This window comes from Tachyglossus aculeatus, chromosome 19 (genome assembly GCF_015852505.1).
Source record: "Tachyglossus aculeatus isolate mTacAcu1 chromosome 19, mTacAcu1.pri, whole genome shotgun sequence".
Taxonomy (NCBI): Eukaryota; Metazoa; Chordata; class Mammalia; order Monotremata; family Tachyglossidae; genus Tachyglossus; species Tachyglossus aculeatus.
The window spans coordinates 18,371,957-18,395,806 of record NC_052084.1 but is presented as its reverse complement, the minus strand read 5'-3'; the positions used below and the strand labels follow the sequence as shown (position 1 = coordinate 18,395,806).

Here is a 23,850-nt window from a genome sequence, read left to right as displayed (position 1 = left end):
TAACTTCGCTGTGCCTCAGTTACCTCATCTGTAAACTGGGGATCAAGACTGTGTGCCCCCGTAGGACAACCTGATCACCTTGTAACGTCCCCAGCGCTTAGAACAGTGCTTTGCACATAGCGCTTAATAAATGCCATTAAAAAAAGTCACTTAAATTCTCTGTGCCTCAGTTCCCTCATCTGTAAAACGGGGATCAATACTGTGTGCCCCGTAGGACAACCCGATCACCTTGTAACGCCCCCAGCGCTTAGAACAGTGCTTTGCACATAGTAAGCGCTTAACAAATACCATCATCATAAGTGCTTAACAAATGCCATCATTACTGTTATTACCTTTTTCTGGTTTTGACTATAACTTACAAGTCATAACCGTTTTGCACATCTCCCCGTTCTTATATGTTGTACATCATGCATCTTATCATCATCATCAATCGTATTTATTGAGCGCTTACTATGTGCAGAGCACTGTACTAAGCGCTTGGGAAGTACAAATTGGCAACATATAGAGACAGTCCCTACCCAACAGTGGGCTCACAGTCTAAAAGGGGGAGACAGAGAACAAAACCAAACATACTAACAAAATAAAATAAATAGAATAGATATGTACAAATATAGATATGTACAAATGGACTTCCCAAGCGCTTAGTACAGTAAGCACTCAATAAATTCGATTGAATGAATATGTATTAATTTAGAGCCTCGGAACTAGCTGTAATTCTATTTATTCTGACGATTTTGACACCTGTCCAGGTGTGTTGTTTAGTTGTCTGTCTCCCCCTTCTAGACTGTGAGCCCGTTGTTGGGTAGGGACCGTCTCTCTATGTTGCCGACTTGTACTTCCCAAGCGCTTAGTACAGTGCTCTGCACACAGTGAGCGCTCAATAAATTCGATTGAATGAGTGAATGGTGTTCTTCTCCACGGTTTTCCCCGGAGCGCCGCCAGGGGGCGCCTCCGGGCCGGGCGCTGGCTTGCTCTGGCCCTATTTACTGAGCGCTGACTGTGTACTAAGCGCTCGGGAGAGGACAGTGCGGCAATAGACGGACACGTTCCCGGCCCACAACGAGCTTACCTCCTTCCCTTCCCCACAGCACCTGTATATATGTATATATATATACATATATATATGTATATATATATACATATATGTATATATATGTATGTTTGTGTATATTTATTACTCCATTTATTCATTTATTTTACTTGTACATAGTTCTATTTATTTTATTTGGTTCATATGTTTGGTTTTGTTCTCTGTCTCCCCCTTCTATAATAATAATAATGGCATTTATTAAGCGCTTACTATGTGCAAAGCACCGTCCTAAGCGCTGGGGAGGTTACAAGGTGATCAGGTTGTCCCACGGTGGGGCTCAATCAATGTCATCAATCAATCAATCGTATTTATTGAGCGCTTACTGTGTGCAGAGCACTGTACTAAGCGCTTGGGAAGTACAAGTTGGCAACATATAGAGACAGTCCCTACCCAACAGTGGGCTCACAGTCTAGAAGAGGGGGACAGAGAACAAAACCAAACATAGTGACAAAATAAAATACATAGAATAGATATGTACAAGTAAGATAAACAAATAAATAAATAAATAGAGTAATAAATATGTACAAACTTATAGACATATATACAGGTGCCGTGGGGAAGGGAAGGAGGTAAGACAGGGGGATGGAGAGGGGGACGAGAGGGAGAGGAAGGAAGGGGCTCCCCCTTCTATCAATCAATCAGTCAATCGTATTTATTGAGCGCTTACTGTGTGCAGAGCACTGTACTAAGCGCTTGGGAAGTACAAGCTGACAACATATAGAGACAGTCCCTACCCAACAGTGGGTTCTCAGTCTAGAAGGGGGAGACAGAACGAAACCAAACATACTAACAAAATAAAATAAATAGAATAGATATGTACAAGTAAAATAAATAAATAAATAGAGTAATAAATATGTACAAACATAGGTTAAAAAGTGATCAGGTTGTCCCACGGGGGGCTCACAGTCCCATTTGACAGATGAGGGAAGTGAGGCCCAGAGAAGTGAAGTGACTTGCCCCAAGTCACCCAGCTGACAAGTGGCGAAGGCAGGATTTGAACCCACGACCTCTGACTCCAAAGCCCGGGCTCTTTCCACTGAGCCACGCTGCTTCCCTTCTAGACTGTGAGCCCACTGTTGGGTAGCGACCGTCTCTATATGGTGCCAACTTGTACTTCCCAAGCGCTTAGTGCAGTGCTCCGCACACAGTAAGCGCTCAGTAAATACGATTGATTGATTGATTGACTGATTGATTGATTGATTGGCCGGGAAAGGGGGGGGGCGCGGACTCCATTTCCCAGCGTGCCGCGCGGCCTGCTGGCGTCCGATTGGCTGTGCGCGGCCCGGCGCCGGCTCGCTGTGGCGGGAGGTGGGGGGCGCGGACTACATTTCCCAGCGTGCCGCGCGGCCTGCCGGCAGCCGATTGGCTGTGGCGGCCCGGCCCCGGCCCCGCCCCCTCCCCCCTCCCATCCCCATCCCCTACCCCCCCACCCCTCGTCCCGTGGCTCGCCGGCCCCAGTGAGCGGCGCGGGCGGCGGGCAGGAGGAGGAGGAGGAGGAGGAGGAGGAGGTCGCCGCGGGTCCCCGTGGTGGTGGTGTGTCCCCCGTGTCCCCCCGTGTCCCGGTGTCCCCCCCGTGGCCATGGCGGTGCGGGTGTTCAGCCTGCTAAGGTCCCTGGTCCGGGCCCAACACCGCCGCCGCCGCCACTGCCGCTGCTGCAGCTCCGGGGCCCCGCTGGGCAGAGCCCGACGCCCCGAGGCCCGACACGGACCCCCCCCAGGTAGGCGACAACGGGGACACTCCGGCCGGACACCCCTCACCCTAAGGCCCGGAACTTCTGCCCCCGTCCCTCGGACCTCTCTCCCCAACTTCTGCCCCCTCCCTCGGACCTCTGTCCCTAACTTCTGCTCCCACCCTCTGCCCTCTATCCCTAACTTCTGCCCCCTCCCTCTGCCCTCTATCCCTAACTTCTGCCCCCTCCCTCTGCCCTCTATCCTTAACTTCTGCCCCCTCCCTCTGCCCTCTCTCCCCAACTTCTGCCCCCTCCCTCTGCCCTCTCTCCCCAACTTCTGCCCCCTCCCTCTGCCCTCTCTCCCCAACTTCTGCCCCCTCCCTCTGCCCTCTATCCCTAACTTCTGCTCCCTCCCTCTGCCCTCTATCCCCAACTTCTGCCCCCTCCCTCTGCCCTCTATCCCCAACTTCTGCTCCCTCCCTCTGCCCTCTATCCCCAACTTCTGCCCCCTCCCTCTGCCCTCTATCCCTAACTTCTACTCCCTCCCTCTGCCTTCTATCCCTAACTCCAGCCCACTCCCTCGGACCTCTATCCCCAACTTCTGTTCCCTCCCTCTGTCCTCTATCCCCAACTCCTGCCCCCACCCTCTGCCCTCTGTCCCTAACTCTTGCCCCCACCCTCTGCCCTCTGTCCCTAACTCCTGCCTCCACCCTCTGCCCTTTGTCCCTAACTCCTGCCCCCACCCTCTGACCTCTGTCCCTAACTTCTGCCCCGTCCCTCGGACCTCTATCCCTAACTTCTGCCCCCTCCCTGGGACCTCTATTCCTAACTTCTGCCCCATCCTGGGACCTCTATCCCTAACTTCGGCCCCGCACTCTCCCCTTTATCCCTAACTCCTGCGCCCATCCTCTGCCCTCCATCCCTAACATCTGCCCCCTCCCTCTGCCCTCTATCCCTAACTCCAGCCCCTACCCTCTGCTCTTTATCCCTAACTCCTGCCCCCACCCTTTGCCCTCTATCCCCAACTTCTGCCCCCACCCTCTGCCCTCTATCCCTAACTTCTGCCCCCTCCCTCTGCCCTCTGTCCCTAACTTCTGCCCTCTATCCCTTATTTCTGCCCCTCCCTCTGCCCTCTATCCCTAACTTCTGCCCCCTCCCTCTGACCACTGCTTCTGCCCCAGGCCCCTGATCCTAACTTCTGCCCCCACCCTCTGACCTCTTTCCCTAACTTCTGTCCTTGCTCTCTGCCCTCTAATTTTTTCCCCTGCCCTCTATCCCTAACTTCTGCCCCCATCCTCTGCCCTGTATCGCTAACTTCTGCACCCAGGCCCCTGCTCCAAACTCCTGCCCCTGTCCTCTGCCCTGTATCTCTAACTTCTGCACCCAGGCCCCTGCTCCTAACTTCTGCCCCTGCCCTCTGACCTCTGCTTCTACCCCTCGGGCCCCTGATCCTAACTTCTGTCCCCACCCTCTGCCCTCTATCCCTAACTTCGGCCCCTGCCCTCTTACCTCTGCTTCTACCCCAGACCCCTGATCCTGACTTCTGCCCTCTGACTTCTTCTTCTGCCCCTGGCCACTATATGACTTCTGCTTCTGCCCCTGGCCACTGATCCTAACTTCTGCCCCCTCCCTGTGCCCTCTGTCTCTAACTTCTGCCCCTGCCCTCTATCCCTGACTTCTGCGCCCTATTCCCTGCCTCTAACTTCTGCCCCTGACCTCTACTTCTGCCCCAGGCCCCCGATCCTAACTTCTGCCCCCTTCATCTGCCCTCTGTCTCCAACTTCTGCCCCAGGCCCCCGATCCTAACTTCTGCCCCCTCCATCTGCCCTCTGTCTCTAACTTCTGTCCCTGACCTCTGCATCTGCCCCAGACCCCTGATCTTGACTTCTTCCCCTACTTTCTGACCTTTGCCCTCCAGTCTCTAACTTCTCTCCCCCCCGCCCTCTATCCCTAATTTTGCCCCCTCCTTCTGCCCTCTGTCCCTAGCTTCTGACCCCTCTTTCTGCCCACGGTCTCCAACTTCTATACCCAGGCCTCTGCCCCTGACCTCTGCCCCTGCTATCTTTAACTCTTGGCCCTCCCCTCAGCCTCTCTCCCTAACTTCCCCTGACCCCTAACTTTGGCCCCCAGCTCCTTTCCTTAGCTCCAGCCCCAGGATCCTACCCCTAACATCTGCCCCAGCCCCTGCCTTAGCCTCCTCAGCTCTTTACTCCTGTTAACTTTCCGGAGGGGAGGACTCTGCCCAGGAGGAGAGGGGCAATCATTGCACTTTCTTTGCACGGTCCTTATGCACTGGCCGGTCCCCCGCCGGCCCGGCTTCCTTCTGTACCCCTTCCAAGCTCATGCCCGTTCCCATAGTGCCAATCCTCCACAGTGCCAGGAGGGCAGAGCTGAAGGGATGTGCTGGGGCAAAGTTCGGAGGTGGATTTTGGCAAGAGAAGAGATCACCCCAGATGCCCTCTATGCCCTGCCTTGCCCCGAGCCCCAGGCCTGCTCAAGGCCCGGGTTTCTGCTTTAGGCATTTCTGGGAATAAACATGGTGATTATAATAATAATAATAATGATAATGGTACTTGTTGAGCACTTAAGCACGGGTTGATACAAGTTCATCAAGTTGGGCACAGCCCCTGTCCCACGTGGGTCTCACACTCTTAATCCCCATTTTTTGCAGATGAGGTAACCGAGGCACAGAGAAGTTAAACGATTTGCCCAAGGTCACCCAGCAGACCTGTGGTGGTGCCGGAATTAGAACCCAGGTCCTTCTGACTCCCAGCCCCGGGCTCGATCCGCTAAACCACGCGTGCTTCTCCATGTCAGTATGGTGTTTGTTAAGCGATTACTTTGTGTCAAGGACGTGGGTAGATAAAAATTAATCAGGTTGGATACAGTCCCTGTCTCACTTGGCGCTCACAGTCTGAGTAGGAGGATTTAATCCCCATTTTAATGTTGAGGAAACTGAGGGTCAGAGAAATTAAGCGACTTGCCCAGGGTCACAAACAAGCAACTGGCAGAGCCGGGATTAGAATTCAGGTCCTCTGACTCCCAGGCGCGTGCTTTTTCCGTTGGGTCATACAAGCGCTTAGTACAGTGCCCTGCACACAGTAAGCACTCAATAAATACGATTGATGATGATGATGATGAACAGGGACTGTATCCAACCTGATTAATTTTTATCTACCCATGTGCTTGACACAAAGTAATCGCTTAACAACTTGTTCTCCCTCCCACCTAGACTGGGAGAACCATGTGGAGTCTGATTGCTTTGTATCTGCCCCAGGGGTTTGTACAGTCCTTAGCATATAATAGGCGCTTAAAAAATACCACAGTTATTGTTCTCTGGGCCTTCATCCTCTGTTTCAGCCCACCCCCAGAGGCCAGAGTCCCCAGAGTCCCCACCGGTTTTTATTGTTATATTGTATTCTCCCAAGCTCTCACAGCATAGTGATAGATAGAGCCTGTGCTTGGGAATCAGAAGGTCATGGGTTCTAATCCCTGCTCTGCCACTTGTCTGCTGTGTGACTATGGGCCAGTCATTTCACTTCTCTGTGCCTCAGATATCTCATCTGTAAAATAGGGATCAGGACTCTGAGCCCTATAGGACAGCAACTGTGTCCACCTTGATTTGCTCGTATCCACCCCAGCGATTAGTACATGGTCTGGCAAGCACTTAACAAATATCATTATTATTATTACTACGGTGCTTTTCACACAGTAAGCGCTCAATAAATCTGATTGAATGAGTGAATGAATGAATGAATGAATGCTTGCCTTGTCTGGTTTCTCCCCTGTCTGGGCTAGTTCACGGGACCCCCGCGGCCGGGGGTCAGGGCAGGACAGGACAGTGAAAGGAGAGATGTGCAGGTGCCGTCCTGCCTGGAACCCACAGCAGGGGTGCGGAGAGGGGAGCTGACACCCCCAAAGGGAGGAGTCTGAGCCTGGGCCAACAGGTTATCCTAGGAGAGACTGGGAACCAATTCCCAGGTGAGGCAGGAGGAAGGAGGGGAGTCAATCCAGGATTTCCAGTAATTAATCTGTGAGATGTGGTGGGAAGGGTCTCGAGGGGGGCTGCAGGTACCATGGAGGGAGGGGATGGTGATCAAAGCTGGGATCGATGACCCCAGGGTCATGGGTTCTAATCCTGGCTCTGCACATGCCTGCTGTGGCACTTGGGGCAAGTCACTTCACTTCTCTGGGCCTCAGTTCCCCCGTCATCATCATCATCATCATCAATCATATTTATTGAGCGCTTACTATATGCAGAGCACCGTACTAAGCGCTTGAGCACTGTACTAAGCGCTTGAGCACGGTACTAAGCGCTTGAGACTGTGAGCCCCACGTGGGACGGGGGCTATATCCAACTCTGTTTGCTTGCATCCCCCTCAGGTCTTAGTACAGCGCTCTGCAAGAGCTTAACAAAAGCCACAGTTATTGTTATTATGAGCACCTGCTGGAGTCAATCAATCAGTCGTATTTATTGAGTGCTTACTGTGTGCAGAGCACTGTACTAAGCACTTTGGATAGGGTCTCCCATTGAGCTAAAGAGAAAGGAATCTGGGGTGTCTAGCCTGGAGAAGGGAAGACTGAAGGATGCTGAATAATTGTGTGAAGTTCCCCACGTCCACGGACAACTGAAATAGAAGTAGTAGAGATTCAGCTAGACAAGAGGAAGAACTTTCTGGTTGATGCGATTCATTCATTCATTCAATTGTATTGAGCGCTTACTGTATGCAGAGCACTGTACTAAGCGCTTGGGAAGTACAAGTTGGCAACATATGAGATGATGATGATGGCATTTAAGTGCTCACTATATGCAAAGTACTGTTCTAAGCGCTGCAGAGGATACAAGGTGATCAGATTGCCCCACATGGGGCTCACAGTCTTCACCCCCATTTTACAGATGAGGTAGCTGAGGCACAGAGACGTTAAGTGATTTGCCCAAAGTCACACAGCTGACAATTGGCAGAGCCAGGATTTGAACCCATGACATCTGACTCTCAAGCCCGTGCTCTTTCCATTGAGCCATGCTCAATGTCAGGCAGTTGTCTTACCTCCTCTCCAGAAAGGGATGGGGAGGGAAAAAAAGGGGGGCATCTCTCTTGTATGCCCTAATAATATCAATAATGATAATAGTAATTGTCATATTTGTTAAGCACGTATTATGTGCCAGACACTGTACTAAGCACTGGGGTAGATACAGTATAATCAGGTTGGACTCAGACCCTGTCCCACATAGGGCTCACGGTCTCAATCCCCATTTTACAGATGAGGTAACTGAGGCACAGAGAAGGAAAATGATTTGCCCAAGGTCACATGGCCAACAAGTGGTGGAGTCAGGATTAGAACCCAGGTTCTCTGATTCCAGGTCTGTGCTCTGTCCACTAGGCCACGCTGCTTCTCACCCCCCACCTGCCATCCACCAGCCTGGAGGCAGTGGGGAGGGCTCCCCTCTGGCCCCCTGGTATGCTGCCCTGAGCCCCGGCCCCTCCGATGCCAGCTTACTTGGGGGCTCAATCAGTTGATGGCATTTACTGTATACTGTGTGCCGAGCACTGTACTGAGCGCCTGAGACGGCACTGTAGATTTGGAAGACCTGATCCCGCCCAATTTGTTGCCCCAGCTAGGCCTCCTGCTTTCACAGTTTGCAACCAGAGGCTTCGTCGTCTTTTCGCTTTCACTCTTGCAAGACTGGAACTTCCTCGATCTCGCGTCCGCTTCCCACCTTCCGGCCCAGCTGTGTCCTCCTCTGCCCCCCCTCCCCGACTCGGGACAGTTCCCCTCTCGGGAGGCAGCTGCTTCCTTGGATCCATCCCGTGGTCGAGACTCTGCCAACTCTGCACCCCACATCTCCTCCTGCCCCCACCCCTTCCCTCCCCCAGCCTTGCCTCAGTCCCGGCAAGCCCAGCTGGGCAGAATTTCCCGGCATCCCTTGTGGGTGGGCCATCCGGGAAATCCTCCGAGAGGGAAAACAATCCAGTGGGCCAAAGCTGGTCCGCTGCCCTCTGGAATTCAATTTGTTTATTTGTTTTTAAATGGTATTTGTTAAGTGCCTAACCATGTGCCAGGTAGTAGAGTTGGTAAACACAGTCCTTAAAAGGATGGAAGAGCAAGGTCTCCCAACCCCATTTTGCAAATGAAGAAACTGAGGCCCAGAAAGAGGTTACGTGACCTGCCCAAGGTCCCCCAGCAGGGACCGCTGACAGAAGCGGGATTAGAATTTGGGTCTCCCGGCTGCCGTGTTATTCCCTACCAGGCCACACTGCCTTCTCCCACGGCCCAGCCCCATCCGCTCCGATCTAAGGGCCTTGTCACGGCCGCTTTTTGTCTTGTCTTTGAGACCCTCGGGGCTAGCCAGGGGAAGGACAAGACTGGCGGAACCCATCTCCCCACCCCAGCTCGGGGACAGGACCCACTCCGTGGGCAGGGCCCACCATCACCACCCTGGGGCTGGGGCGGCTCTCGCCCGAAAGAACCGGATTGCCAGCTTTTCCTGGAGATCAGTCAGTTGCCACACATGCCCGCCCTCCCACCCTGGGGTGGTTTCAACTGAAAGGGGAGGCCACTTTGGGGATTATCTGGGGGGAGCGAGGCCCAGTAAGCACAGATAAAGGCCTCAGAACCTTCAGCACCGAAACATGAGCTCAAACCCTATCCTCTGTCCACCCCCTCCACACCCCCAGACCTTCTCCCTCCTCTTCCCCCTCTCCTTCCTCTTCCCTCTGCCGTCCTTCCTTCTCCTTCCTCCTCCCTCTGCCCACTTCTTCTTCCTCCTCAGCAGGATTCAGACCCCCCTCCGCCCAACACCACCCTCCCATCGCCTCGGTCTCCTCCTTTTCTGCTGATTCACCCGGCTTGGCCCTAGCAGCCACCTGCTTCTTGTTGGCTCTGCAGATTTCACCCTCTGCTCCTCCCCTGCCCACCCCCCCAGCCTGCCCCCTCCAAAGGCAGCAGCTGCTGGTTGGCCTTGGGCCTCGGAAGCCCAAGGAGCAAAACCGAGGCGGGAGGGAGAGGTGGTTTGCAGGGGAAAACACCCCAAATCCAACGGAGGGCAGAAAACAAAAAGTCCTTGCAATTTCACAATCCTCTCTGTGCCCAATTCCTTCCTTCAGGCCGATCTGGGTTCTCTGAGTGGGAAGTCAGCCTGGCTTCAATCCTGAGTTTGAGGGTTCGGTTCCCTCCCAGGGGCTGACTTACCTTCTGTCTCGAGCAACTTCTCTGCCTCAGTTTCTCCATCGGTGAAGAAGGGCAGCCTACCATCCTCCTGCTTCCTGGGACTATGGAGGGCGAGTATGCAGTCAGTGGCATTTAATGATAAGAACTGTGCTACTAAGCACTTACTATGTGCCAGGCACTGCATTAAGCACTGGGGTGGATACAAGGACATTGGGTTGGACACAGTCCCTGTCCCATGTGGGACAGCGTAGCTCAGTGGAAAGAGCACAGGCTTTGGAGTCAGAGGTCATGGGTTCGAATCCCAACTCCACCACATGTCTGCTGTGTGACCTTGGGCAAGTCACTTAACTTCTCTGAGCCTCAGTTGCCTCATCTGTAAAATGGGGATTAAGACTTTGAGCCCCATGTGGGACACCCTGATCACCATGTATCCCCCCAGTGCTTAGAACAGTCCTTTGCACATAGTAAGCACTTAACAAATGCCAACATTATTATTATTATTATTATTATTATTATTAATCCCCATTTTACAGGTGAGGTAACTGAGGCAATGAGAGAAGTAAAGTGGCTAGCCCAGGGTCACACAGAAGACAAGTGGCAGAGCCGGGATTAGAACCCCGACCTTCTGACTCCAAGGTCTGTGCTCTATTCAATACCCCACTGAGCACTTACTATGTGCAGAGCACTGTACGTAGTGCTTGATGCCCCGAGACAGGATATGATTGAGGAGGAGAGGCGTGGCTGTACCCAAAATTGTACCAGGCTCTTGTTCATCTCCCTTCTTCCCTGGCAGGGGGAAGAGTCTTTGGAGGAAGAGCCCTCCCCGACTCACCCCCGGAACCCCGAGACCGGCTCACGTCCAAAAGTGGCATAACTGAACCGAATGTCTGGGGTAGATTAAAGCAGGTGAAATCCACAGGAAAGAGTCCAGCCCTCGGGGAGTGGGAAGACAGGGGCACAAACGCAAGCTGGGGCAGGGCAGACCGCAGGCGGGCAGCAGAGAAAAGACGGGGGTCAGAGTGGACCACAAGCTCGGTCCACATGAGCCGGGGAGTGCGGGACCTGCTCTGAGGAACAGCGGCCTGGATCACAAGGAAGCCCACCCTCACCAGCAACGGGCTCTCTCCTTGTTTTTCAGTTGGGGGGTTTTTAGCCTGTTATTTTGAAATCCTGCTTCCCCATTTTTCCCGAGGGGTCCGTCCTCCCAGTTTTAGATGTTGAGTCTTGGGGGCAGACAGTATTGTGGCCAGACAGCAGTACAATGTATGGAGTGTGAGCATTGTCAGAGCTATGTACCAACTATGCTGTATCCCCTCTGGACCGTAAGCTCCTTGTGGGCAAGGAATGTGTCCACCACGTCTTTTATATCCTACTCTTGCCCACATCTTGCCTCTGGTCCAGAACATCCTTCCTCAAAACTGACAGACAATGACTCTGCCTGCCATCAAAGCCTTACTGAAGGCCCATCTCCTCCAAGAGGCCTTCCCTGACTAAGCCCTCCTTTCCTCTTCTCCCCCTCCCTTTTGCTGTCGCCCTGACTTGCTCCTCTTATTCATCCCTCACTCCCAGCTCCATAGCACTCATGTACCTATCTGTAATTTGTTTATTTGTATTCACGTCTTTCTTCTCCTCTAGATTGAAAAACTCATTGTGAACAGGGAATTTGTTTATGGTTGTATTGTAGTCTCTCAAGCTCTTAGCACAGTGACCTGCTCACAGTAAGCACTCATTAAATACCACTGGGTAGTTCAGTGTTCTGCACACAGTAAGTGCTCAATAAATAGGTTTGACTATCTGATTATGGTTAATGGGAGCAAAAGGAGAAATTTGAAGATGCAACTGGGAATAACAAGGATAAGGAAAGATGAATAGGTGAACAGAAGAATCAAGTATGTAGATTGAGGTAAGTACAGAGGACAGCGGTATAAACTAAGGTCGTTTGGGGTGACATGGTCTGGTGCAACTGGGTTTCAATCCCAGCTCTGCCACTTGCCGGCTGGTTGACCTTGGGTAAATCACTTAACTTCTCTGGACCTCAGTTTCCTGTTCTATAAAATGGGGACTCAATACCTCACCTCCCTCCTCCTTACGCTGAGTCTCTTGCTGGGGAGGGACTATGTCCAAGCCGATTATCTCGTTTCTACCACAGCATTTAGAACAACATTTGGCACATAGTAAGCGCTGAGCAAGTGTCACAATTTCTTTTATTTAAAATGAGAAACCCTTGCTGGAATAGGTCGGATTTCAGGAGGGCCTTGGGGCCTCTAGACTGAAAGCTCGTTGTGGGCAGGGAACCTGTCTGTTTTTTGTTGTAGTGCTTAGTACAGTGCTGTGTACACAGTAAGCGCTCAATAAATACGACTGACCCACTGACTGGAGAACTTGATTTGAAGGGGGGTGGAGTTCCAGGGGGAAAGCCGTGAACGGGGGGTCAGGTGCGGGAGAAGTGAGAAGCGGGCACAGCGTGCAACTGAGTCTGGGGAGAGGCAAATGTGCAGGCCAGAGAGAGAAAGGCAGTGCGGGTGGCGGAGTGTACTTTTGACTGAAGAGGCTGACATGGACATCCGGGCAAGAGCTGAGAACCCGGGCGGGTGGCAATTTTGGGTAGGAAGAAAGGAGGTTATTGTGGAGAAAAAAAAATCAATCAGTCACATTGAGCGCTTACTACTGCCAATACTAATACTGACAATGTGCCAGGAACTGTTCTAAGCACTGTGATAGATCCAAGGTAATCGGGTCGGACATAGTTCCTGTGCCATGTCGGGCTCACAGTTTTAATCCCCATTTTACAGATAAGGGAACTGAGGCACAGAGAAGTTAAGTGACTTTCCCCAGGTCACACAGCAGGTGGGTGGTGGAGCTTTGTGGAGAGCGCAGTACTGAGCACTTGGGAGACTCCAGTATAACGGAACAGGTAGGCGAGTTCCCTGCCCATGTGGAAAGTGGCAGGATTTAGCAATGGACTGAAGGTGGGAGGTAGAAGAAAGTAGTAAGCAGTCAAAGATGGCACCCTGGTGATGAGCTTCTGAATCAGGGAAGATGGGGAGAAAGTCAGGGAGGGAGGGCACACATCGTATTCCCATCTTACAGATGAGGAAACCGATGGTCTTACAGGACCCAAGAGAGTAGATGAAGGGGGGGAGGGTGGGGAACAGCCATGTGGCGATACACACGATGCACTCGATACTTGAACGAGTTGTTTACACTCACTGCCTAGAATTCCTCAATAACAACTCTCTCCTCGACCCCCTCCAGTCTGGCTTCCGTCCCCTACATTCCACGGAAACTGCCCTCTCAAAGGTCACCAATGACCTCCTGCTTGCCAAATCCAACGGCTCCTACTCTGTCCTAATCCTCCTCGACCTCTCAGCTGCCTTTGACACTGTGGACCACCCCCTTCTCCTCAACACGCTATCTGACCTTGGCTTCACATACTCCGTCCTCTCCTGGTTCTCCTCTTACCTCTCCGGTCGTTCTTTCTCAGTCTCTTTTGCAGGCTCCTCCTCCCCCTCCCATTCTCTCACTGTGGGGGTTCCTCAAGGTTCAGTGCTTGGTCCCCTTCTGTTCTCGATCTACACGCACTCCCTTGGTGACCTCATTCGCTCCCACGGCTTCAACTATCATCTCTACGCTGATGACACCCAGATCTACATCTCTGCCCTTGCTCTCTCCCCCTCTCTCCAGGCTCGCATCTCCTCCTGCCTTCAGGACATCTCCATTTGGATGGCTGCCCGCCACCTAAAGCTCAACATGTCGAAGACTGAACTCCTTGTCTTCCCTCCCAAACCTTGCCCTCTCCCTGACTTTCCCATCTCTGTTGACGGCACTACCATCCTTCCCGTCTCACAAGCCCGCAACCTTGGTGTCATCCTCGACTCCGCTCTCTCATTCACCCCTCACATCCAAGCCGTGACCAAAACCTGCCGGTCTCAGCTCCACAACATTGCCAAGATCCGCCCTTTCCTCTCCATCCCAACCGCTACCCTGCTCATTCAAGCTCTCATCCTATCCCGTCTGGACTACTGCATCAGCCTTCTCTCTGATCTCCCATCCTCGTGTCTCTCTCCACTTCAATCCATACTTCATGCTGCTGCCCAGATTATCTTTGTCCAGAAACGCTCTGGGCATATCACTCCCCTCCTCAAAAATCTCCAGTGGCTTCCAATCAATCTGCGCATCAAGCAGAAACTCCTCACCCTGGGCTTCAAGGCTGTCCATCACCTCGCCCCCTCCTACCTCACCTCCCTTCTCTCCTTCTACAGCCCAGCCTGCACCCTCCGCTCCTCCACCGCTAATCTCCTCACCGTACCTCGCTCTCGCCTGTCCCGCCATCGACCCCCGGCCCACGTCATCCCCCGGGCCTGGAATGCCCTCCCTCTGCCCATCCGCCAAGCTAGCTCTCTTCCTCCCTTCAAGGCCCTGCTGAGAGCTCACCTCCTCCAGGAGGCCTTCCCAGACTGAGCCCCTTCCTTCCTCTTCCCCTCGTCCCCCTCTCCATCCCCCCATCTTACCTCCCTCCCTTCCCCACAGCACCTGGATATATGTATATATGTTTGTACATATTTTTTTACTCTATTTATTTAATTTATTTGTACATATCTATTCGATTTATTTTATTTTGTTAGTATGTTTGGTTTTGTTCTCTGTCTCCCCCTTTTAGACTGTGAGCCCACTGTTGGGTAGGGACTGTCTCTATATGTTGCCAATTTGTACTTCCCAAGCGCTTAGTACAGTGCTCTGCACATAGCGCTCAATAAATACGATTGATGATGATACCCTGGAAGCAAGGGAAAATGAGAAGTTATAGAACGAGAGGGATTGGAGAGTCTTTTTTAGGGTATTTGTTAATTGCTTACTACGTTCCAGGCACCGTACTGAGTGCTAGTGTAGATATAAGATAAACAGGGTTGGACACAGTCAGTGTCCCACATGAGGCTCAGTCTTAATCCCCATTTTCCAGATGAGGTAACCGAGGCACCAAGAAGCAGACAAGTGGCGGAGCCAGGATTAGAACCCCGGTCCTTCCGACCCCCAGGCCTGTGCTCTATCCACTAGCCCATGCTGCTTTCAATCAGTGGTATTTGTTGAGCACTTACATAGTGTACTGATTGATTGATTAATAGTTTTTTATTGAGTATCCACTAAGCGCAGGGCACTGTACTAAGCAGACCCTTCCTAAAATGACCTCATTCTCTAGAGAAAGAGAAAGATCAGAGGGTCTGAGAAGGCCTCGCCAGGACTTGGATAGTTGGGTCATAGTCCAGAGCCAGAGCCCTTTGATTATTTTGGCCCTTCAGCAAAAATTATTCCTTCAACTGCCAGTCTGTCTCCTGTCTCCAGGTCCTGGGCAGGTGTGGGCTTATCAGCTTCACGCTCACCTGCTCCGGAGAGTCCTACTTTCTCCAAGGAGAAAGTTATAAAGTCATTAGCACCCTATTATGAGAAGCTACTGGCCTTCTCCTCCAGGAGGACAGTAAGCAGGGTGGCTCATTTATTCATTCATTCAGTTGTATTTACTGAGTGCTTACTGTGTGCTAAGGACTGTACTAAGCGCTTGGGAGAGTACAGTATAACCATAAACAGCGTGGAGAAGCAGCGTGGCTCAGTGGAAAGAGCCCGGGCTTTGGAGTCAGAGGTCGTGGGTTCCAATCCCGGCTCTGCCACTTGTCAGCTGGGTGACTCTGGGCAAGTCACTTACCTTCTCTGTGCCTCAGTTATCTGTAAAATGGGGATGAAGACTGTGAGCCCCACGTGGGACAACCCGATTACCTTGTATCTACCCCAGCGTTTAGAACAGTGCTTTGCACGTAGTAAGTGCTTAATAAATGCCATCATCATTATTATTATTATAAACAGACACATTTTCTGCCCACAATGAGCTCAATGGGGACAACTTTTCTCCCTCCTACTTAGAGTGGAAGCCCCGTGCGGGACAGGGACTGCGTCCAACCTGATTCCCTTGTATCAATCCCAGTTGCCCCAGGCCTGGGCGCACCGTAAGAAGGCTCTTTGCCCATCTCACTGCTCATTTTTAAGGTGGTGGAGCCTGGGGTTGTCCGAGGTCAGACTCAGGGGCAATCTCTCCTATTCCTTCCGTTCTCTGCCACCAGTTCACCAGACTCACACCTCACACTATCTGGTAGTTCTTTCTCTTGTCTAACGTAAGTCCTTCCGGCTGCAGTTTGAGGCTGTTTCCTCCAGTCTGTGTCCTGTGGAAATGGAGGCCATCGGGGTATCCCCCAGGGCACTGTGGCCTAGTGGTAAGAGCACGGGATGAGGAGTCAGGAGACCAGGGTTCTAATTCCAGCTGTGCCACTTTCCCACTCCGTGGCCTTGAGTAAGTCGCGGGACTTCTCGGTGCCTCTGTTTTCTAGAAATTCATCACATGTTCTCCCTTTCCCTTAGATTGAACCCAGTCTGAACTGATTGTGTTGTATCTCCACCAGCTCTTAGGGTAGTGTTAGCACATTGTAAGCTTCTGGTAGAGATCTTGATGATTATCAGTTGTACTTTATGACCTACTGCCTGCTATCAAATCACCTTCGTCCTCTAAACAATCAATTAGTGGTATTTATTGAGTGCTTACTCTGGGCAGGGCACTATACTAAGCAATCCCAGACCGACTCATAACCTTGGCTCACAGGGCCCATTGCCTAATTCTGCCAACATTCCCTATCCCCGACCCCGCCCTTCTGAGGAGAGAGAGAGAGAAAGAGAAAGGAAAAAAAGGCCTCAAACATGGCCTAACAGAAAGAGAGCCACAAGCCTGGAAGACTGGAGTCCCAGGTTTTTGTATCCATTCTGTTATTAGCCTGCGTGTGACCTTGGACAAGTCACTTGAGTTCTGGGCCTCAGTTTCCTCTTCTGTAAAATCTGGATAAAATAGAATGTCTGAGAGATTCTGTTTAGGACAGGGATCCTATCTGATAACCTTGTACGCTCCCCAGTGCCTAGGCTGTAGTGAATGCTTAATACCGGTTATAGTAGCAGGAGTAATAGTAGTAATCTATCAACAGTATAATAATAATTATGGTATTTCTTAAGTACTTACTATGTGCCAGGCACTGTACTAAGCCCTGGGGTGGATACAAGCAAATCAGGGTGGTCGCAGTCCCTGTCCCCCATGGTGCTCACAGTTTCAATCCCGGTTTTACAGATGAGGTAACTGAGGCCCAGAGAAGTGAGGTGACTTTCCCAAGGTCACACAGCAGACAAATGGGAGAGCTGGGAGTAGAACCCAGGTCTTCCTGACGCCCAGGCCCATGCTTAATCCACTAAACCCTGCTGTTTCCCGAGTGGAGAAAGAAGATTGACCCTGGCCTCAATCAACGGCGGTGAATCCGGCCAGCATTTAGGGGTGAGGAGCTGGAAGAAACCCGTCCTCCCCAAAGCGCGAAGCCCCGTCATCCTGTCTTTCTTTTCTTTCCCTCATCTCCGCAGGAGCAGCCCCAAGAGAGCCAGCTGGGCTTCCTGAAGGAGACCGCCGCCCCCGCCTCCCTGTTCCTGACGGACAGCTTTGGCCGCCAGCACACCTACCTGCGCATCTCGCTGACAGAGAGGTGCAACCTCAGGTGTAAGTCGGTCCCCAGGCCCAGCCGGGGAGACAGGACGGACACACCGACGGCCTCAGGGGTTCGGGTGTGGACCTGGGGGATCCTTATTCCTTGAGGACAAAGCCCTGGACGTGGACCTGTCTTCCCAGAGTTCTGCTCCCACCCCCCACCCCATCCCCTCCCACAGCCGTTCGCTTTTTTCTTAATGGTATATGTTAAGCGCTCACTATGTGCCGTTACTGTTCTAAGGCCTGAGGTAGATACAGCCTAATCAGGTTGGTCACAGTCTCTGACACACCGAGGGCTCACTGTCTTCATCCCCACAGAGAAGTGATGTGACTTGCCCAAAGTCACACAGCTGACAAGTGGCGGAGGCGGGGTGGGAACCCAGGTCCTCCTTAGTCCCAGGCCCAGACTCCATCCACTCGGCCACACTGCTTCATCTGGGGCTCCCCGATCTCACAGCTAAAGGTGGACCGGCACCTAGACCCCACAAGGGACAGGTAGCGGCATGCAGAAAACCCCTCTGCCTTCCCCGAACACCCAAGCACATGCTCACATGCGGCCAAGCCAAAACACCAAGGCCCATTGGGCCCCGCTGGCCAGTGGGGAGATAATTTGGTCTCATCTCCCCACAGAGGCGGATTAGCTTTCCAGAAATCCAGAGTCGGATTGGGTTCTGGGGCCCAACCAATAAATAGCACGGCCTCGTGGATAGAGCCCAGGCCTGAGAGTCAGAAGGACCTGGGTTCTAGTCCCGGCTCCGCCACTCGTCTGTTGGGTGATCCCGGTCTAGTCACTTCACTTCTTTATGCCTCAGTTCCCTCATCTGTAAAATGGGGGTGGAGACTGTGAGCCCTATGGGGGATAGAGACTGTGTCCCACCCGATTATCTTGTATCAACCCCAGTGCTTGACACATAATAAGCGCTTAACAAATACCACAATTATTAGTATTATTATGATTAACAGTATTATTACTTGTGCCTTCGGGCCCAGCTCTCTGCCCATGTGGAACCTGGCCACAGTCATTCATTCGTTCATTCATTCAATCATATTTAGTAATAATAATGATGGTATCTGTTAAGCATTTACTGTGTGGCAGGCACTGAACTAAGCTCTGGGTTGGTCACAAGCAAATCAGGTTGGACACAGTTCCTTATCCCAAATGGGGCTCACAGTCTCAATCCCCATTTTCCAGCTGAGGTAACTGAGGCCCAGAGAAGTGAAGTGACTTGCCTAAGGTCACCCAACAGGCAAGTGGAGGAGCCAGGATTAGAACCCATGACTTTCTGACTCCCAGGCTGGTGCTCTATCCACTGTGCTTCTCTTTCTTGAGTGCTTACTGTGTGCAGAGCACTGTACTAAGCACCTGGGAGGGTACAATATAAAAGACATATTCCCTGCCAATCCTGGTTCTCCCGTAATCTGGCGGGTCTGGGTTGGGGCAGGACTGAAGAAGTCCAGTACTGCCCCTCACCCTGTTCCACATTTTCTCCCCCACCCCACCCCCAGGTCAGTACTGCATGCCCGAGGAGGGTGTCCCTCTGACCCCCAAGGCGGACCTGCTGACCACGCCGGAGATCCTGCGCCTGGCCCGGCTGTTTGTCCAGGAAGGGGTGGACAAGATCCGGCTCACTGGAGGCGAGCCCTTGATCCGGCCCGATGTGGTGGACATTGTGGGTGAGTCCCCAGGCCGGTGGACCCACTCTCTGCAGAACGCTGGGCTCCTAGGGACGGAGGACCTCAGGCGGCAGATCTTGTGGGGATCCAGTCTCTGCCCCCTCCCTGGGCTCCATCCTGTCAACTCGAGCCCGAGAACTGGGGCTTTTGGCCTATGGAAGGTAGAAACCTAGTCAGTCGTATTAATTGAGCGCTCACCGTGTACAGTGAGACACACTGGGAGAGACTAGAATATAGTAGACACATAATAGACACATTCCCTCCCCACACGAGCTTGCACCGTAGAGGGGGAGTCAGACTCCGGGCAGCTGTTTGTCATTTCCACTGGAAACAGGGTGAGGTGGATGTAAGCTGCAGCGTGGAGGATTTCAGTTAGACGTAGGGAGGTAGAGTTTTCTCACCTCTGCCCTCCCAGCCAACAGCCCCCAGCAACCCCAGAGCTTAAACTGGGAAGCAGCAGCTGGCGGGGGTGGGTTCCAGCTCACCCACCCTCAGACCCGGGAACAAATGAGGCTCTCCAGTGTAGCAAAACCCTGCCACTCACCGGCCCCGGCCTCCCACGATTCCTTCATTCGGTTAGTCGTATTTATTGAGTGCTTACTGTGCACAGAGCACTGTTCTAAGCACTTGGGAGAGTTCAGTACAGCTGAGTAGATAGGACACGTTCCCCACCCACAAGCTTCCTGTCGAGAGATCATTCACTGATCTCCCCCTGCTAGACTGGAAGCTTATTGTGGGCAGCGATTGTGTCTGTTATATTGTTCCGTTGTCCTCTCCCAAGCCCTCAGTACAGTGCCCTGCACACAGTAAGCACTCAGTAAATACGACCGACTGACCGACTCGCTCTGTCGAGCACTTAGGAAAGGACGGGAAGACACGATCCTTCTCTCTGTGTGTTTTTGCCCCCAGCTCAGCTGCGCCAGCTGCCTGGACTGAAGACCCTCGCGGTCACCACCAACGGCATCAACCTGGCCCGGATGCTGCCTCGGCTTCAGGAGGCTGGGCTGGACGCCCTCAACGTCAGCCTGGACACGCTGGTGCCCGCCAAGTTCGAGTTCATCGTCCGCAGGAAAGGTCTGTTTCTTCCTGGCTCTTGCTATTTATTTTATTTTGTTAGTATATTTGGTTTTGTCTCCCCCTTTTAGACTGTGAGCCCACTGTTGGGTAGGGACTGTCTCTACATGTTGCCAATTTGTACTTCCCAAGCGCTTAGTACAGTGCTGTGCACACAGTAAGCGCTCAATAAATACAATTGATGATGGTGATGATGATGCTAAGCACTCTCTGTTTGTCAAGCGCTGTTCTAAGCCCTGAAGTAGATAAAATCTAATCAAGTCCCTAGCCCACATGGGGCTCACTGTCTGAATCCCCACTTTGCAGGTGAGGCAGTTGAGGCACAGAGAAGTGAAATGACTCCGGTGGCTCCCTGGGCCTTCTGATTCCCAGACCTTTGCTCTAACCGTTAGGCCTCGCTGCTTCTCACAGACTGTAGAGTCTGTGTCCTGCTGGGGCAACCAGCGAGGGCACGAAGCTGCCTGGGAGAGGGTCTCCAAGTGCTCTCTCCTAATCTCCTCACCAATCAATCAATCAATCGTATTTATTGAGCACTTACTGTGTGCAGAGCACTGTACTAAGTGCTTGGGAAGTACAAGGTGGCAACATATAGAGACAGTCCCTACCCAACAGTGGGCTCACAGTCCAAACGGCACCAACCAGTGCCTGTGGAGTGACTTTATTGGCTCTGCTCCCTGCGATTTCCTGTCCCACGGGTCTTTCGCAAGCCACTCACCGTTTCTGTGTATATATCTGGTTCCCAGATCAGGGGATTAGATAGAAACTCCCGGGCTGGCAGGGCTCCCAGGACCGGTTTTTCATGGGTGGGCATTTGGGATTTACCCTGAGTCAGGAATTTCAAGGCATGGATTCCTTACTCCACCCCTGCCAACTGGCTTCCCAACCTGAGGACAGGCAGCTAAGGAGACAAGGGTGGTTTATTCCACACCCGGCTCTTGCCTCCCCTCTCTCCTGGGGTGCTATGTCGGGGTTGGAGGGAGGGAGAGAGCCGAGAGGAGTCAGTCAATCGTATTTATTGAGCACTTACCGTGTGCAGAGCACTGTACTAAGCGCTTGGAAGAGTACAATATAACAATAAACAGACACATTCCCTGCCACAATGAGTTTGCAGTCTAGAGGAGTGAGAAGGCTGTTTGTTGGAGTGGAAGTACTGAACCCCCCAAACTTGGGGCTGTAACTCAGTGGTAGAGCGCTTGCCTTGTTCATTCATTCATTGTCGTATTTGTTGAGCGCTTACTGTGTGCAGAGCACTCTACTAAGCGCTTGGGAAGTACAGGTTGGCAACATATAGAGACGGTCCGTTCCCAACAACGGGCTCACAGTCTAGAAGGGGAAGCCCTGGGTTCGAACTCCCGTATCTCCAAAGTCACATTTTAATAGCTTATACAGGGCTCTGCACACAGTAAGCGCTAAATAAATATGATTGATTGAGAACTTTGAATCGGGAAAGTCTTCTGTGTCGTGTATCACAGCTGTAAACTTGCTGTGAGCAGGGAATGTTCCTGCCAGCTCTGTTGCATTATACCATCCCATGCGCTTAGAACAGTGCTCTGTACATAGTAAGTTCTCAATAAATATGATTGAGAGCATGGAATCAGGAGAGGCTAGACTGTGAGCCCACTGTTGGGTAGGGACCGTCTCTATATGTTGCCAACTTGTGCTTCCCAAGTGCTTTGTACAGTGCTCTGCACACAGTAAGTGCTCAATAAATACGACTGAATGAGTGAGAGGATATTGTATCACGTCCTCTAGACTGTAAGCTCATTGTGCCTACCAACTCTGTTGTGTTGTTATACTCTCCCACGCGCTTAGTACAGTGCTCAGCACACAGTAAGTGCTCCTCTCCCTCTCCATCCCCCCCATCTTACCTCCTTCCCTTCCCCACAGCACCTGTATATATGTATATATGTTTGTACATATTTATTACTCTATTTATTTATTTTACTTGTACATATCTATTCTATTTATTTTATTTTGTTTGTTTGGTTTTGTTCTCTGTCTCTCCCTTTTAGACTGTGAGCCCACTGTTGGGTAGGGACTGTCTCTATATGTTGCCAACTTGTACTTCCCAAGTGCTCTGCACACAGTAAGCGCTCAATAAATACGATTGATTGATTGATTGATTGCTCAATAAATGATGATGATGGTACTTAAGTGCTTACTTAAAGAGAAGCAGCGTGGCTCAGTGGAAACAGCACGGCCTTTGGAGTCAGAGGTCATAGATTCAAATTCAGGCTCCGCCACTTGTCAGCCGTGTGACTTTGGGCAAGTCACGTCACTTCTCTGGGCCTCATCTGTAAAATGAGGATTAAGACTGTGAGCCCCCCCGTGGGACAACCTGATCCCCCTGTAACCTCCCCAGCGCTTAGAACATCATCATCATCATCAATCGTATTTATTGAGCGCTAACTATGTGCAGAGCACTGTACTAAGCGCTTGGGAAGTACAAATTGGCAACATATAGAGACAGTCCCTACCCAACAGTGGGCTCACGGTCTAAAAGTGCTTTGCACATAGTAAGCGCTTAATAAATGCCATTATTATTATTATTACTAGGTGCCAAGCACTGAGAGCTTGGAATCGGGAGAGGTTATTGCATCGTGTCCTCTAGACTCGTTGTGCTTACCGGTTGTTACGGTGTACTCTCCCGTGTGCTTAGTACAGTGCTCGGCACACAGTAGGTGCTCAATAAGTACGGTCAGTGCCCAGGCTGTAGTATTTCTGGTAGCCACGAGATGGGGATGCTGGCCCGAGGAGGGAGCCAGGAGTCCCTGGACGGTCCAGTCTCCATCCTGCCTTTCATTCATCCACTCATTCAGCCGTATTCCTTGAGCGCTTACTGTGCGCGGAGCACCGTACTAAGCGCTTGGAAAGTACAGTTCGTCAACAGGTAGAGATGATCCCTACCCAATCAATCAATCAATCGTATTTATTGAGCGCGTACTGTGTGCAGAGCACTGTACTAAGCGCTTGGGAAGTACCAGTCGGTAACATATAGAGATGGTCCCTACTCAACAGCGGGCTCACAGTCTAGAAGGGGGAGACAGGCAACAAAACTAGTAGACAGGCATCAATAGCATCAAAATAGATAAGTAGAATTATAGATACGTACACTTCATTAATCATTAATACATCCGCCAAGCTATCCCTCTTCCTCCCTTCAAGGCCCTACTGAAAGCGCACCTCCTCCAGGAGGCCTTCCCAGACTGAGCCCCCTCCTTCCTCTCCCCATCCCCCCCGCCTTACCTCCTTCCCTTTCTCTTCACCTGTATATATGTATATATGTTTGTACGTATTTATTACTCCATTTATTTTATTTGTACATATTTATTCTATTTTATTTTGTTAATATATATGTTAATACATATGTTAATGTTATGTTATGTTATAACATATTAACATATGTTATGTTAAAACATATGTTAATATGTTTTCTTTTGTTCTCTGGCTCCCCCTTCTAGAATGTGAGCCCACTGTTGGGTAGGGACCGTCTCTATATGTTGCCAACTTGTACTTTCCAAGCGCTTAGTACAGTGCTGTGCACACAGTAAGCGCTCAATGAATATGATTGAATGAGTAATAAAATAGAGTAATAAATAGGTACAAATATG

General features: G+C 51.5%; 1 protein-coding gene across 6 annotated transcripts in view; it reads left to right on the top strand.

Annotated features, from left to right (window-relative positions):
* MOCS1 (molybdenum cofactor synthesis 1) overlaps positions 1-23,850 on the top strand; it is a 135,523-nt gene that overhangs the window by 103,647 nt on the left and 8,026 nt on the right. For 2 of the 6 annotated variants that reach the window (XM_038761276.1, XM_038761273.1), the window contains exons 1-4: positions 2,671-2,804; positions 17,368-17,503; positions 18,998-19,165; positions 20,075-20,239. In XM_038761276.1, coding sequence (XP_038617204.1) covers positions 19,009-19,165; positions 20,075-20,239 — 322 coding nt within the window. In that variant the 5' untranslated portion in view covers positions 2,671-2,804; positions 17,368-17,503; positions 18,998-19,008. Of the gene's footprint in view, positions 1-2,670; positions 2,805-5,559; positions 5,573-17,367; positions 17,504-18,997; positions 19,166-20,074; positions 20,240-23,850 lie in introns of those variants that run through there. The other 4 variants (XM_038761275.1, XM_038761279.1, XM_038761278.1 and 1 more) reach the window with 3 other exon arrangements.